Below are 14,024 nucleotides of genomic sequence, written 5' to 3'. Positions count from 1 at the left end.
AAACGAAAGAGGAAACAGAGAGCAAAGTCCAGAGACACAGAGAGGAATAGCAATCAAAAGTTAGGCCAGAAGATTCTAGAAGGCGAGACCAACTCCCCCGCCCCCATCTGTCCATCTCTCCAATGTTGTCTTCAAAATTCCAATTGCTTTTCTTTGACCACTGTCCCTGGGGCCCCCTCTCCCTGAGGGAGTGACGCCTCTCCGTTGCACAGAGAACTGGGAGGGGTCTGGCTGTCTGTGAGCGTGTTGGGGGCAGGACACAGAGATGAGTCAACCATCGTGAGAGCACCCAAATCAAGGTTTGCCTGGGTGGGGTTGCTGAGAAGATAAGGAATTGACGGATGGGGAGGGAGCCATTGTTTCCGTTCTGATTGAATAAAAAATCAACGGATTAATTCTTTCTTCTTACACACGTTTCCACCAACTCCCTTCCCACCTCCCTCTGTTTGTGCAGGTAGATTCTGGGCTACAGACACTTTCCCCATCCATCTGAATCGGGGAAGCCCAGTGAGGAACTCCTGCTCCCCCAGCTGGTTTCCATCCAGCCCTGGAAGGAGTCAGGTCAGAAGAATGAAGAGCCAAGCATCGACGTGCCCCATGCAGCGTCCAAAGCTGGAAGCTGTCCTTGTTTCCCTGCTTGCAAATCAAACAAATAATTAATCATAATAATAAGCAGTGGAAAAGAGAGAACATGTGCGTCCAACATTCTCCATAATCCCTAGGTAATAAATTTTTGCTGGTATTTTGCTGCTGTTGTTAAATTATATTATATATGTATATGTACTTAGCTTTTGAGTGTGCTTATTAAACGCATACATTCTCAGAAATGAGCGGTGTGTCTGAGACGCTACCAGGCGTCAGAATACTGCAGGCTCGTTCAATCCTCTAACACATCATTAGTCATGAACTTTGTGCCTTTCTAATTCTAGAATCAGATTCTAAATCTGATTCTAGATATTGTTTTGCAAAAACAAAACAAAAACAAAAACCCAACAAGGACCCTGTGTTCACGACACATTTATTTTGCAAAAAGAAGACGGACCTCCGCCACTCAAACAAAATAAAAAATACATTGTAAATCATCAAATTGTTACTAAAAGTTCTACCCCTGATTCCTTTTGGCTGTTAATTATCTTTCCACAGTCGGAGGTGGCCGAGAAGGATTGAGTCATCCCCTTACTGGTGAACATGAGCTCCTGTAATGAACTCAGTTCCTTGAAATTTCAAATAGATACATTGGTGCTTGTTCACAGCAGGCAAACACCCCCCAGGATAGACCTCTTATGATACAACCATTGAGTCAGAGGGTACTACGCTCCTTCGATCCTTTATCAGATCCTCACTGGCACCAACTCCAAAATCTCCAAAAATTCTTTGTTACCGACCTGGACTCCATCAATGGCGACAGAAAGCCGCGTTCCCACCCTCTGCCCCACCAGCTCTTGATGCAACCCGGCACTCAGATATTCATCGGTCCAGTGGGCAATATCATAAGCACTGCATTAATGTATTTTTTTATTGATCTGTAGCCACGTAATATAAAATTCTCCCATATAAGGTGCACAATTCAATGTTTTTTTTACTGGGCGTGCGTCACCATGATCAATCATAGAAAATGACATCACCCCAAATTGAGGGGCGCCTGGGTGGCACAGCGGTTGGGCGTCTGCCTTCAGCTCAGGGCGTGATCCCAGCGTTGTGGGATCGAGCCCCACATCAGGCTCCTCCACTATGAGCCTGCTTCTTCCTCTCCCACTCCCCCTGCTTGTGTTCCCTCTCTCGCTGGCTGTCTCTATCTCTGTCAAATAAATAAAATCTTAAAAAAAAAACAAACACATGATCAATCATAGAAAATGACATCACCCCAAATTGAAACTCCGTAACCATTCAAGGTAGCCCCAATTTCCCCCTCCCCGTCCCGCTCCTGGCAACCATGAATCTACCTGCTGTCTTAGAGATGGATTTCTCTATCGCGCACATTTCATGTAAATGGCATCGTACATATGGGACCTCTTGTGTCTGGCTTCTTGCCCTTCACGTGACATTCCCAAGGTGCTTCCATATAGCATGTGTGAATATTCCCTTTTACGGTGGGAGTTGAATAATATTCCATAGTGTGACTATAGGGCATTGTATCCCTCCATCAGTTGACAGACATTTCGGTTTGTTTCCACCCTTTTGCTATTCTTTTTTTTTTTTTTAAGATTTTATTTATTTATTTGACAGAGAGAGAGACAGCCAGCGAGAGAGGGAACACAAGCAGGGGGAGTGGGAGAGGAAGAAGCAGGCTCATAGTGGAGGAGCCTGATGTGGGGCTCAATCCCGTAACGCTGGGATCACGCCCTGAGCCGAAGGCAGACGCTTAACCGCTGTGCCACCCAGGCGCCCCCACCCTTTTGCTATTCTTAATGGTGCTGCCATGACTTTCCTGTGTTTAAATGTTTATTTTCACAGCGCGGGTGAGCCCGTCCATCCATTCACGCCTCTGTTGGATAGAAAAATGGCCACACAGCAAAACCTAGCAGGGCAGGGACATTGCATCCCTGGTCACCACTGCGTTCCGAGACTACTTATGAGGTGTCCCGCCTGTCTGACAAGGAAGAGTTGGTCGATTATGGTACTTCCTCCAAGGAACACTAAATAGAGGATCAACGTTGACCCCCGCTCTCTCACCCACCTCAGCCCGTCCCTGCAGAAGTCACAGTGAGCGATTAGTCCTTTCCCCCCTGTGGGAGGGGGACCTGGGGGCTGGGACCTCAGTGGCAAGTCCGCCTTGGTGCCACCCTCAGGGGGCTCTCGCCCAGGGGAGCTAGACCTGCAATAGCAATGTTCAGATGCTTTATTTAATTTTGAACTTGATCTTCTGTGCAATACATTCCAAAGCATGAGAAGGTCAGATTCCCCATCCCCCCCCCGCCCCTGCCAACCCAGGTGTGACCCCTCTTCTGAATCTGTGCCAATCCACCCACAAAATGTTACATTTCATTCTTTTTGTTGTTGTTGCTTTTAAAAATATTTTATTTATATACTTGACAGAGAGAGAGCACAAGCAGGGGGAGAAGCAGAGGGAGAGGGAGAAGCAGGATCCCCGCTGAGCAGGGAACCTGATGCAGGGGCTCCGTCCCAGGACCCTGCGATCATGACCTGAGCCAAAGGCAGTCACTTAACTGACTGAGCCACCCAGGCGTCCCTTGTTTTTTTTTTTAAATGAGAGAGAAGGTGGCCTCTGGTCACATCTTATGCACTAAGGAAATGGCCAGTTGTTCCTTGTGGACAGCAGAGCCATTGACGTGGTGACCCGTGTGTTCCCACCTGCCCAAGGAGGAGAAAAAAAGTGTCCAATTAAGGCAGAATCTTGCAGAAAGGGAGGAGCACATTATATGTTAAGTAACTTGAATGAAAAGAAAACGGAAAGGAAGGGGCGCGAATGTCCACTTAGGGCAGATGCCGCCGTGAGACACGCAGGCCAACTTCCAACAACAAGATCCCTTTCCTTTCTTTGCCTCATTTTGGGTCTGATCACCTACCCTTCATCTCGCGCTGAGGAAAATAAAAGCCCTCCCGGGACCGGAGCCCGTAAGCTGTGTTCTCCCCGACTCGAGTCCCGAGCAGACCCTCCTCCAGGGAGGAGCTCAGCGTGCCAGCTAGCTGTGGGTCTCAGCAGCCTGAGGGGCACCCAGCTCCTGAGTCCAGCCCCCAGAGCAGCCCCCGTTCATTCGTTCACTGGGAGGAAGGGGCCGCCGTCCACCTGCACCCCCGTCGGCCTCCATCCCATAGGAAAACCAGCACGGACCCCAAATCAGCATCGGGGCCAGCGTGTCTGAGCACCCCTCTGTCCAGGACTCGGGGGCCACTTAGAGAAGGGACGAGAAGGCGAGAGTGGCGTTGGGGGGCTGGGGAGAGGCTGCTGGACCGACCAGGCAGGAGAGGCTGGAGGTTGGGTGGGGAAGTGGGAGGCTGGGGCTCCCAGGACTGGGAAGGGATGGGATGACCCCAGGGCACTGGCTAGAGGGTCCCTTTCCTGGGATGGGGACCCCGCACCATGGGCAACGTGCGGTTCCCCTGGGCGAGAGCCCCCAAGGGTGGGACCATGGCGGTCTTCCACTGAGGTCCCAGCCCCCAGCCCCGCCCCCCCCCCACAGGGTGGAAAGGATTACTCACTCACTGTGACTCCTCCAGGGGCGGGGCTGAGGGTGGGTGAGAGAGGGAGAGTCCCGGGACCCTCAGGCTGGGTCTGGGTGGGCACAGCTTGCCTGTGGGATTTAAGCCCCAGGTCCTGTGGGCAGAGCCTCACACGCAGGCAGCCGAGGAGCAGCGAGGATGCAGGGGCCAGACCCTCCTGCAGGTGGGCCTGGGCCTGCCTGAGGGGCCGGGGTCTGGGGGCCGGGGGTGTGCTGTGGGGCCAGCCCCTGTGGCTGAGGCTGGGGAGGCCTTCTGGGCATCCAGAGGAGGCCCCCTGTCGGTAGGGGTCAGGGGAGGGGTCCCACACTGTGCTGTGGGGACTTCTGTGGAGCTGGGCCATGCCCTTAAATTCTTCGGGTGCGCTGAGCAGAGGGCCTGGTGCACGGTCGCCCCCTGCAAGTGCGAGGGGGGCTTTGGCCCTTGATGGGAGGGGCTGGGGGGCCGGGTGAGGCGGGAGCCCCTCTGAGCCAGCAGCCTTCCGTGGCTGTGGGCCCTGGCATCCACAAGACAGGAGCTGTTCTCAGGCCCATTTCAAGGACGTGGACATTGAGGCCCAGACACGCACAGGGACTTGGGCTGGAAGGGGGAGAGCCAGGACCTGACTCCAGGGCGTCTGGTCCACAGGGCGCCTCGAATACACAGCTGTGCCTCCTACCCCAGGCCTAAGCCTCCCACCTGCTCGCCGCGGCCTGGCCCCGGCAGGGGGAGGGACGCTGGCGGGCTGGGGGCTGTCTCTGTGGCTTGTCTGACCCTGTTTCCTTCGGTCAGGCCCCCCAGCACCCCAAAGGCTCCCAAGGCCCCGGAGGAAGCGCACGGTGTATCTCAAGGAACAGCTGCAGGAACTGAGGAAGTATTTCACGGCGAACCACTACCCGAGCTACGAGCAGCGCCTCGCCCTGGCCGCCAGGCTCGGCCTGGAAGAAAATCAAGTGCAGGTACGCCCCCCCCAGCCCCCTGTCCCCCGTATCCGCAGTCTTCATGAGACCCACTGCGAAGGTGGCATTTCCCGGGGGCTGAGCCCTCCCCGCTACCACCGAGCAGACTGAGGCCAGAGGGTCCCACACAGCTAGCAAGGGCCCCCCTGGGTAGCCCCGGGCTGGACCCCAAGTTCACCTCAACCCCTGTGCTGTCCAAACCAGCCAACGTGACCCCGCCCAGGCTGAAGCCCCAGTAGGTCTCGTGTGTGAACCCCAGCCCCTGGGCTCCGGGGCGCCTGAGCCCTGCCCCTCTTGCACCCCGCAGCCCAGGGGCCTCAAACTGGACCTGGGGCCACAGGGAGCGGTATGAGGCCAGGTTTTTTTTTTTTTTAATTTTACCTTATTTAAATTCAATTAATATCGGTTTCAGAGGTAGCGGTCTGTGATTCAGCTGACTTATATAATACCCAGTGCTCACCACATCACGTGCCCTCCTTAATGCCCATCGCCCCGTTACCCCATCCCCCCACCCCCCTTCCCTCTAGCAACCTTCAGGGTGTTTCGAGTTTCTTATGGTTTGTCTCCCTCTCTGGTTTCATCTTTTTTTTTTTTTTTTTTTTTTTTTTTAAAGATTTTATTTATTTATTCGACAGAGATAGAGACAGCCAGCGAGAGAGGGAACACAAGCAGGGGGAGTGGGAGAGGAAGAAGCAGGCTCATAGCAGAAGAGCCTGATGTGGGGCTCGATCCCGGAACGCCGGGATCACGCCCTGAGCCGAAGGCAGACGCTTAACCGCTGTGCCACCCAGGCGCCCCTCTCTGGTTTCATCTTGTTTTATTTTTTCCTCCCTTCCCCTATGCGCCTCTGTTTTGTTTCTTAAATGTCGCATATGAGTGAGATCATATGATAATTGTCTTTCTCTGACTGACTTATTAGCATAATACCCCCTAGTTCCATCCACATCGTTGCAAATGGCAAGCTTTCTTTTTTGATGGCTGTGTAATATTCCATTGTGTGTGTGTATAATATAATATAATATAATATAATATAATATAATATAATATAATATAAAAATATAATAATAATATATATACACCACATCTTCTTTATCCATTCATCTGTTGATGGACATCTGGGCTCTTTCCACAGTTTGGCTATTGTGGACATTGCTGCCATAAACATTGGGGTGCAGGGACCCCTTCGGATCACTACATCTGTATCTTTGGGGTAAATACCCAGTAGTGCAATTGCTGGGTCGTAGGGTAGCTCTATTTTCATCTTTTCGAGGAAACTCCATGCTGTTTTCCAGAGCGGCTGCACCAGCTTGCGTTCCCCCCAACAGTGTAGGAAGGTTCCCCTTTTTCCGCATCCTGGCCAACATCTGTTGTTTCCTGACTTGTTCATTTCAGCCCTTCGGACTGGTGTGAGGTGGTATTTCCTGGTAGTTTTGATTTGCATGTCCCTGATGAGACCGGCTTTTTTTTTCTCCCGAGCAGCCCCACTCCTAGGACAGAGGCAAGTCCTTTCACACCTCCTCCTTGTCCCCTCTGTCCTCCTTCCAGGTGTGGTTCAAGAACCGCAGAGCCAAGCATGCCAGGCTGCAAGGACTGCCCAAAGGGCGAGGTCGGGGAGCCCGCGCTGCGCCCTGGGAACCTAGAGCCCCCGCCCCTGATTCCGTCCTTGCACCCGTCCCTGCCCCGGTCCCTTTTCCCTTCCCTGCTCCTTTCCCTGTGCCTGCCCCTGTTCCTGCTCCTGATCCCGCCTCGGGCCTGGTCCCTGGGAGACCCATGCTCCCAGGGAGCGCAGGCATCTACAGTCCCGCTCGGCTCAGCCCGGCGCGCGTCTCCCCGCCAGCAGATCCCAGCGTCTACAGCATCCACCGGGCCTGGTGGGACCCAGAGCAGGGCTCCCAGGGCCACGTCCCTGCTGCCCAGGCCCTTGTCCCCGCCCCAGCCCCGGGCTGGCCTCGGAACTCCTTCGCCTCCGACGTCTCACCAGACCCGGTGCTGGCTGCCAATTTCACAGGGCTCCTTCCGCCCCAAGACCCCTTGGAGGAACCCTCTTTCCCTGTGATGACCGAATACCAAGAGGGCGGTGACCCTGCCGATGACAGTGACTCGGACCTCAGGAGATTACTGGATTTATAGGGCAATCTGTCCCCACAGAGTCCTGCGGTTCCCACGGGGTCAGAGGGGACCAGGGTTTGATGCGCCTGCAGTTGGCCGCTCGTGGGCAGGGACGGGGGTCAAGGTCGGACGCTCCGCGGCCAGAGCACACCTCCCTTCCTCGCTTCTGCAGCCGTGGCATCTGGGGCTCGCTGTGAGCCCACCACCCGTCGTGCGGCTGCGAGCGTCCCCGCAGCATTATGTAGGGCGCACGTGGGCATTTGTGCGGGATCCCAGGTGTCTTCGTGGAACCTCTGCTCGCCGCCTCTGTTTGCTTCTGTTTGCTTCGCGGATGCTCCGAGAGCTTTCTACCGGCCTTGACCCACCGGGTTCGCCCAGCCCTCTTCTGGTCGGTGCCCTCGGAAACTTTTCGGATGTGGGATCTTCTCATGCTTGCCATTCGGCTGACTTGAGGCTTTGCTGTGGTTTTAATATTCATTTATTGATGATCAAGAAGTTACACCCTCTGTTAGTCAAACATGAGGAAGATTCACAACGTGTCCCACTTTTTAACCCTTTTTTTTTTAAGTATGCTTTACCCCCATTGTGAGACTTGAACTCAGGACCTTGAGGTCAAGAGTCACATGCTCTAACCACGGAGTCAGCCAGGCGCCCCCCTTTTTACCTTTAACCCATTTATTCTTACATCCTTCTTGATAATAATGTATTGCAAATATTTTTCCTATTTGTATTTTTTTCATAAATAAATTTCGCGATTTGAATGTTGTCTAGTTCAGTGCTTCTCATTACCTGTCGTGGTGAACCAGTTTCTTCCTTTTTCCTTAACCATCGCTGGCACAATGATATGCTGTAAAGTGAAATAAAATTATTAACAAAAAGGAAACATGAATTTCACAAGATAAGCCCCATTTTCAAGTTGATGTAAAAGTTTATAAAAGCTGACATCCCATGGGTCTATGCGCCTTGTCACAAACTGTTGAAACAATTTACAGAGGGCATCTGTCTGAGGTTCCCAGGGTACTGCTTTGACTATAGCCTGGGTCTGATTTGGTTTGGCTTTCTTTTCCTGTTCTAAGTTAATGCTTTTTGCTTTTGCTTTCCTGTTTAATAAATCTTTCTGGAGGGATCTTTCACTAGTGTTTGGTCATAAAGATAATTCTGTTTTGTTCCCTAAAATCTTTGTCGTTTTATCTCATGCTTAGGAGGCCTTGAATACGTTTCGCAATTGGTTCTGTACAGTGTGAGGTAGGGATTGAGGGATTTTTCTTTTTCCTCAGGGATTTTCAGTGGTCCATTGATGATAATTTGTCATAAATCAAGGGTCCTTTCACATATGGGTCAGTATCTACAAAGTCTGTATTTGGGGTCCGTGGTCTCTCTGTCCTTCCACCACTTCCATGCTCCCTCTTGTCTCCTGCCTCCAGTTTCTCTGCTGCCCCCCTGTGGCCATCTTGGCCCTGGGCCCTCCCCACAGCTGGTTCTCTGACCCTGTCCTGTTCCTATTTAGCAAATGCTCCAATCCTCTTAGGCCAGGCCAGCCTCAGCAAAATATAGGGAGAATTAGCAGGGATTTAGAGGGACATGTGACAGGCTGGGTGGGGGGTGCACAACTGCCAGGATATAATGAAACCCCTCCTGCTTATGAGAGAACCCTCAGTAGGAATGTATACAGAAAAACACCCTGAGACCCCACAAGGAGACTGAGGAGCAGAGAAACAGGAAGAGAGGGTAGAGATGGGGGGGCAGAAAGAAGGGGAAATTGAGGCACTGGAGTTTCTTGCTCTCAAAACCAGAACATGCAGTCTCCCTCCCCCAGCATGTGTCACTTCCCATGTGACAGCAGCTGTCCTATATGCTCTAATATCCTTACAAAAAGGTCTTTTAAGGCAGGCAGCTTAATCCCTTGCCTGCAGGAGGTCACCAAACATCAGAGTATTCGAGTGCCTTCCCGAGAAGACAGCAAGCGTCGTTGGAGCTGTGTGAGCAAGCACCAAGCCGCCCAGCTGGAGAGCATAGCCCCTTAACCTTCTGGGCCAGCAAACTGTGCCAAGCCCATCTGCTTCTTGGACTCTTTGGAATAGGACATGTGGACAGCTGGACGTCCATGAGACTCTGGGTAACAACCACACCCTCTCCACGTGCGCGGGTGTGAGTCAAATGGAGTGTGCCATTTATATGCTCAGCACAGAGCCTGATTTCCAGGAAGCGCTGAGCAAATGGGTGGTCTTACCCTTCTGCCGCCAGACAAGCCCCCACCTCCACATCTCTTCCCTCTCCTCCCACCTCTCTGCCCTGCCTGCACCCATGTTTCCCCGTCCTTCTCCTTCTCTGGTCTCCCCGCCCCCTTGCCCCGCCCATCCCCCAGTCCCTGGGCTTCTCCCCAGCTGGTTTCCTTGGCCTTGACCCGACTTACTGCCTGCCCCCACCCTCTTAGGCCAGGTCAGCGTCTGCAGAATCCAAGAATGTTCATAGCAGCTTTATTTGTGGAGGACAAAAATGGAGACAGCCCGAGGGGATGGGTCAACAAATTATGGTCTATCCATCCAGCAGGGGCCACTTGGCAATGGAAAGGAACAAACCTTGGATACACACAGCAATATGGGAGCATCTCAAAATCCTTATGCTGAGTGACAAAAAGCCAGGCACAAGGGACGATATACTGTGTGATTTCGTTTCTGCAAAATTCTGGAGGAGGCAAAAACGCATCTACTGTTAACAGAAAGCAAATCGGTGCTCGCCAGGGTTGGAAGCATGGAGAGAAAAGGACTATAGATTTGTCCCAGGGAGCTTTTTGGGGTCAGGGGTGCTGATATCGAGTCAATTACACTGAACACTTCAGACCTGTGCGCTTTATTGAATGCACATTAAACAACAATTTTCAAAGCTTAAGAAACAATTTTTTAGAAGTGTGTAAACTTTTAATGTGAGGGTTTCTTGGTGAGAAGGAGGGATTTGAGAAGGATTAAATGAGTCAAATAATATAATTTTTATTTTTATTTTTTTTAGAAAAAGGGGGGCAGAGGGTGAGAGAGACTCCCACGCAAGCTCCACACCCAGCACGGAACCTGCCGCAGGGCTCGATCTCACGACCCTGAGCTCTTGACCTGAGCCCAAATCAAGAGTCAGACGCTTAACCAATGGGCCACCCAGACCCCACAAATCATATAAATCTTAACAGCCTGAGCTTCGTAAGTTCTCAACAAACAGCATCCACCAAGACGATGGTTAATGAGAGCATCACGTGAAGAAATTTCTCAGTGTCTTTCTCTGCCTCTGTCTCTCTCCAACCCTCCGCCTTTTGCAACCCTTCACTGCCTTCTTGTCTGGGTCCCTGGTCTCCATCGGTCACTCAACTCATCCCAGGTTCCCATCTTCTTCTTCATCTGCCTCCTGACCCCCTCCCTCCTCTCCCCACCTGCATTTTGGACTCTCATCTCTCGGTCTCTGTATCTCTCTCACCCTGAGTCTCTGTAACATAGAGTAACACAGGGCTGGACCAGACCCCGGCAGCACCAGGTGTCTGCTGTGTGACTTGGGGCAGTCAACTACACCTCTCTGAGCCTCGGCAGTGTCAGCTGGAGACGCAACAGTCTGCCCGTAGTAGGGGCGCCTGGGTGGCACAGCGGTTAAGCGTCTGCCTTTGGCTCAGGGCGTGATCCCGGTGATCTGGGATCGAGCCCCACATCAGGCTCTTCTGCTATGAGCCTGCTTCTTCCTCTCCCACTCCCCCTGCTTGTGTTCCCTCTCTCGCTGGCTGTCTCTCTCTCTGTCAAATAAATAAATAAAATCTTTAAAAAAAAAAAAAAAACAGGCTGCCCGTAGTGACTTCCTTCCAAAGAGCACAGCCAGGAAAGGAGAGAAACGGGACAGACCCTATCGGGGCCAGACGATGGTGTAGCCTTGATCCGATGTGACCTCCACAGTCTTCCTCCCCAGACCCATAACCCCAATCTAGTCATGAGAAAAACTTTGGACAAATTCCCATAGAGGGGCGTTCTCCTAAATATCTGACCGGTACTCTTTAACACCACCCAGGTCGTCAAAATGAGGGAAGTCTGAGAAACTGCCACAGCCAAACGGGGCCTAAGGAGACGGGTAATGTGGTGTCCAGGACGGGATCCTGGAACAGAAAAAGGACATTTAGGAAAAACTGAGGAAAACTGAATAAACCAAGGGCTTTGGTTAATAAGAGTGTATCAATATTGGTTCACTCATTGTCATAAATGAACGGAGTGCTGGATATGTATCTTCTCGATTTTTCTGCAAATCTGAAATCACCCCCCACCCCCAATACTCCTTTCCAGACCTTCCCCCTGTCTCTGTTTCTCCTCTCTGGTGGGAGCACGCCTCGCCCCTTCTCTTGGGGCTTTGTCTCCCGCTCCCGCGTCCCTCTGCTGCCCCCCTGTGGCCGTCCGCCGCAAGAGGTTCTCTGACCCTGTCCCGGTCCCATTTAGCAAATGCTCCAATTCTCTTAGGTCAGGCCGGCCTCCGCAGAGCCAAGAGAGAATTAGATCAGGTGGAGAGGAGGGAGGGGGGGGCACGTGACAGGCTGTGGGGGGGAGGGCGGACAGATATAACAGAGCGGACAGGCCCCGAGGGCTGCCAGGATGCAACAAAAACTCGACCTGCTTATCCAAGAGACACTGGTAGGGACAGACACAGAGGGCATTGGGGAGAAGGTGCAGAGGGCCCCGAGACCCAGTGCAGAAGCACTGGGCTGGGCAGTGTCGGGCATCCTGACCGCTGCGGGCCTGCAGATTTTGCCACCTCTTCTCTAGACTTCTAGGGGGACGGGTTATTGCCTCTGAATAGCATCTCCCTCTGAGGGTAACCCGAGTTTTTTGGGCAACAAGGCTGACCCCAGGTCTGAGGTGGGAAAAACCAAGACAAGCCTGGAACATTTGTCCCCCCAGTGATACAGAGCTCTCCGAGATTACTGGGGTTTTATGTCCGAGGACACAGGGACCACCCCCAAGAACTTCAGAAGAAATACATCTACAACAGATTTTGAAATGCATCAGAAATGTAAACACGGATGGGTTCACAATGGTCCTCAAAAAAGAAAAAAAAGAAAAAAAAAAGACAGAGAGAGAAAGTTGTTGCCACTCCAGTGTAATATTCCAAACACGGCTACATTAGGAAGAACCCTGTATTCCTCCTGCCTTTCTTGTGGAAACTTAATTCGGTATAAATAAATAAAGAAGAATTAGGTAATTCAGGGGCGCCTGGGTGGCTCAGTTGGTTAAGCGTCTGCCTTTGGCTCAGGTCATGATCCTGAGGTCCTGGGATTGAGCCCCACATCAGGCTCCTTGTTCCACAAGGAGCCTGCTTCTCCCTCTCCCTCTGCCTGCTGCTCCCCCTGCTTGTGCTCTCTCGCTGTCTCTGTCAAATAAATGAATAAAATATTTTTTAAAAAAGAATTAGGTGATCTCTTTTTGCATCTCCTGTGAAATAAGGGGTCTGGACTAGTGCATCCCGATAGAACTTTCTAGAATGATGGAAATCTGTATCTGCGTTATCCAATCCAGTAGCCACTGGCCATTGGTGGCTATTGGGCACTTGAAATGTGACCGTTGTGAATGAGGAACTGAATTCTAAATTTCATATCATTTTAATTAAATAGCCACACGTAGCTAGTGGCTACCATATTGGACAGCACAGGTAGACAATGCCCATCGGTGGACACTAACATCACCGGTCTGTGGTTCTCAACCTTGGATGACATTGGAATAACTGGGGAGGGGGTGCTTTAAAAATAGAGCTGCTCATGGAGGCTAAACACAGCTTTCTTCACAACTGTCAAACTTGGAAGCAAACGAGACGCCCTCTGGGAGACACGGGGGTAAATAAATCCTGGTCCATCCGGACAATGGAATAAAAAGTGCTAAGACATGAGCTATTAAAAGATGCACCTGGGTGGCTCAGTTGGTTAAGCGTCTGCCTTCAGCTCAGGTCATGATCCTGGGGTCCTGGGATCGAGTCCCGCATTTCGGGCTCCCTGCTCATCGGGAAGTCTGCTTCTCCCTCTGCCCCTCCCCCTGCTTGTGCTCTCTCGCTCTCTTGTTCTCTCTCTGTCAAATAAATAAACAAAATCTTTTTTAAAAAGACCCTATTTATTAGGTTCACAGCAAAGTTGGACAGAAAGCCCAGAGAGTTCCTCTATACCACCTACCCTCACATACGCACGGCCTCCCCCAAATCGACAACCCCCCCCCCACAATAGTGATACTTCTGGTGTGATCAGTGAAGTTCTATTGACACATTATCTCCCTGAATCCATACTTTACATTAGGGTTCATTCTTGGTGTTGTACATTCTATGAGCCACCCAGGGCCCCCCAAAATAGGCACATCTATAAAGTAGTTTAGTGGTTGCCATCAGATGGAGGGAGGGAGGAATGAGGGGTGGGTGCTTAATGGGTTCAGAGTTTCTTTTTGGAGAGACGAAATGTTCTGGAACTGGAAAGTAGTGATAGTTGCACGTGAATGGGAAGTTACTAAATGTCACTGAATCAATTGCAGACCTTAAGATGGTTAAAAGGGTAAATTGTAGGTTATGTGAATTTTACCTTGATTCAAAATATTGCGGGGGGACAGGTACAAAAAGAAACTGTGCTGGCAGGGTGTCTTCCTCCTCTTTCCGGTTTTGGACACAGATGTGATGCCTGGAGCTGCAATGGCCATCTTGCCACCATGAGGCAAAGAAGCAAGCAGATAAAGACAGAACAATTCTGAAACTTTGGTCGCATTGTTGAGCTGACTACCAACTCAAGACTTCTTAACAATACATGTCCTTGAA

At 51.5% G+C, this 14,024-nt stretch overlaps 1 protein-coding gene across 1 annotated transcript; it reads left to right on the top strand.

Annotated features, from left to right (window-relative positions):
* The first annotated feature begins 4,042 nt into the window (after window positions 1-4,042).
* On the top strand, window positions 4,043-7,247 carry LOC148108294 (tetrapeptide repeat homeobox protein 2-like). The gene is made up of 3 exons (XM_087853386.1): window positions 4,043-4,082; window positions 4,951-5,117; window positions 6,663-7,247. Exons 1-3 carry the CDS (start codon window positions 4,043-4,045, stop codon window positions 7,245-7,247), a joined length of 792 nt encoding a protein of 263 aa, XP_087709512.1.
* Window positions 7,248-14,024: the final 6,777 nt, after the last annotated feature.

Source organism: Ursus americanus, chromosome 21, assembly GCF_024610735.1.
Source record: "Ursus americanus isolate L20-20 chromosome 21, mUrsAme1.1.p, whole genome shotgun sequence".
NCBI classification, from domain to species: Eukaryota; Metazoa; Chordata; class Mammalia; order Carnivora; family Ursidae; genus Ursus; species Ursus americanus.
Note: the sequence above shows the minus strand (reverse complement) of the source record. Positions and strands in the feature narration are given on the sequence as shown.

What these genes read in the sequence shown, in the direction of transcription:
- LOC148108294 (XM_087853386.1), top strand. Translation starts at nt 4,043, where the DNA reads ATGGGCAACGTGCGGTTCCCCTGGGCGAGAGCCCCCAAGG. An exon ending in CTGGGCGAGAGCCCCCAAGG is followed by an intron (nt 4,083 to 4,950) that starts GTGGGACCATGG and finishes TCCTTCGGTCAG; the next exon opens with GCCCCCCAGCACCCCAAAGG. An exon ending in TGGAAGAAAATCAAGTGCAG is followed by an intron (nt 5,118 to 6,662) that starts GTACGCCCCCCC and finishes TCCTCCTTCCAG; the next exon opens with GTGTGGTTCAAGAACCGCAG.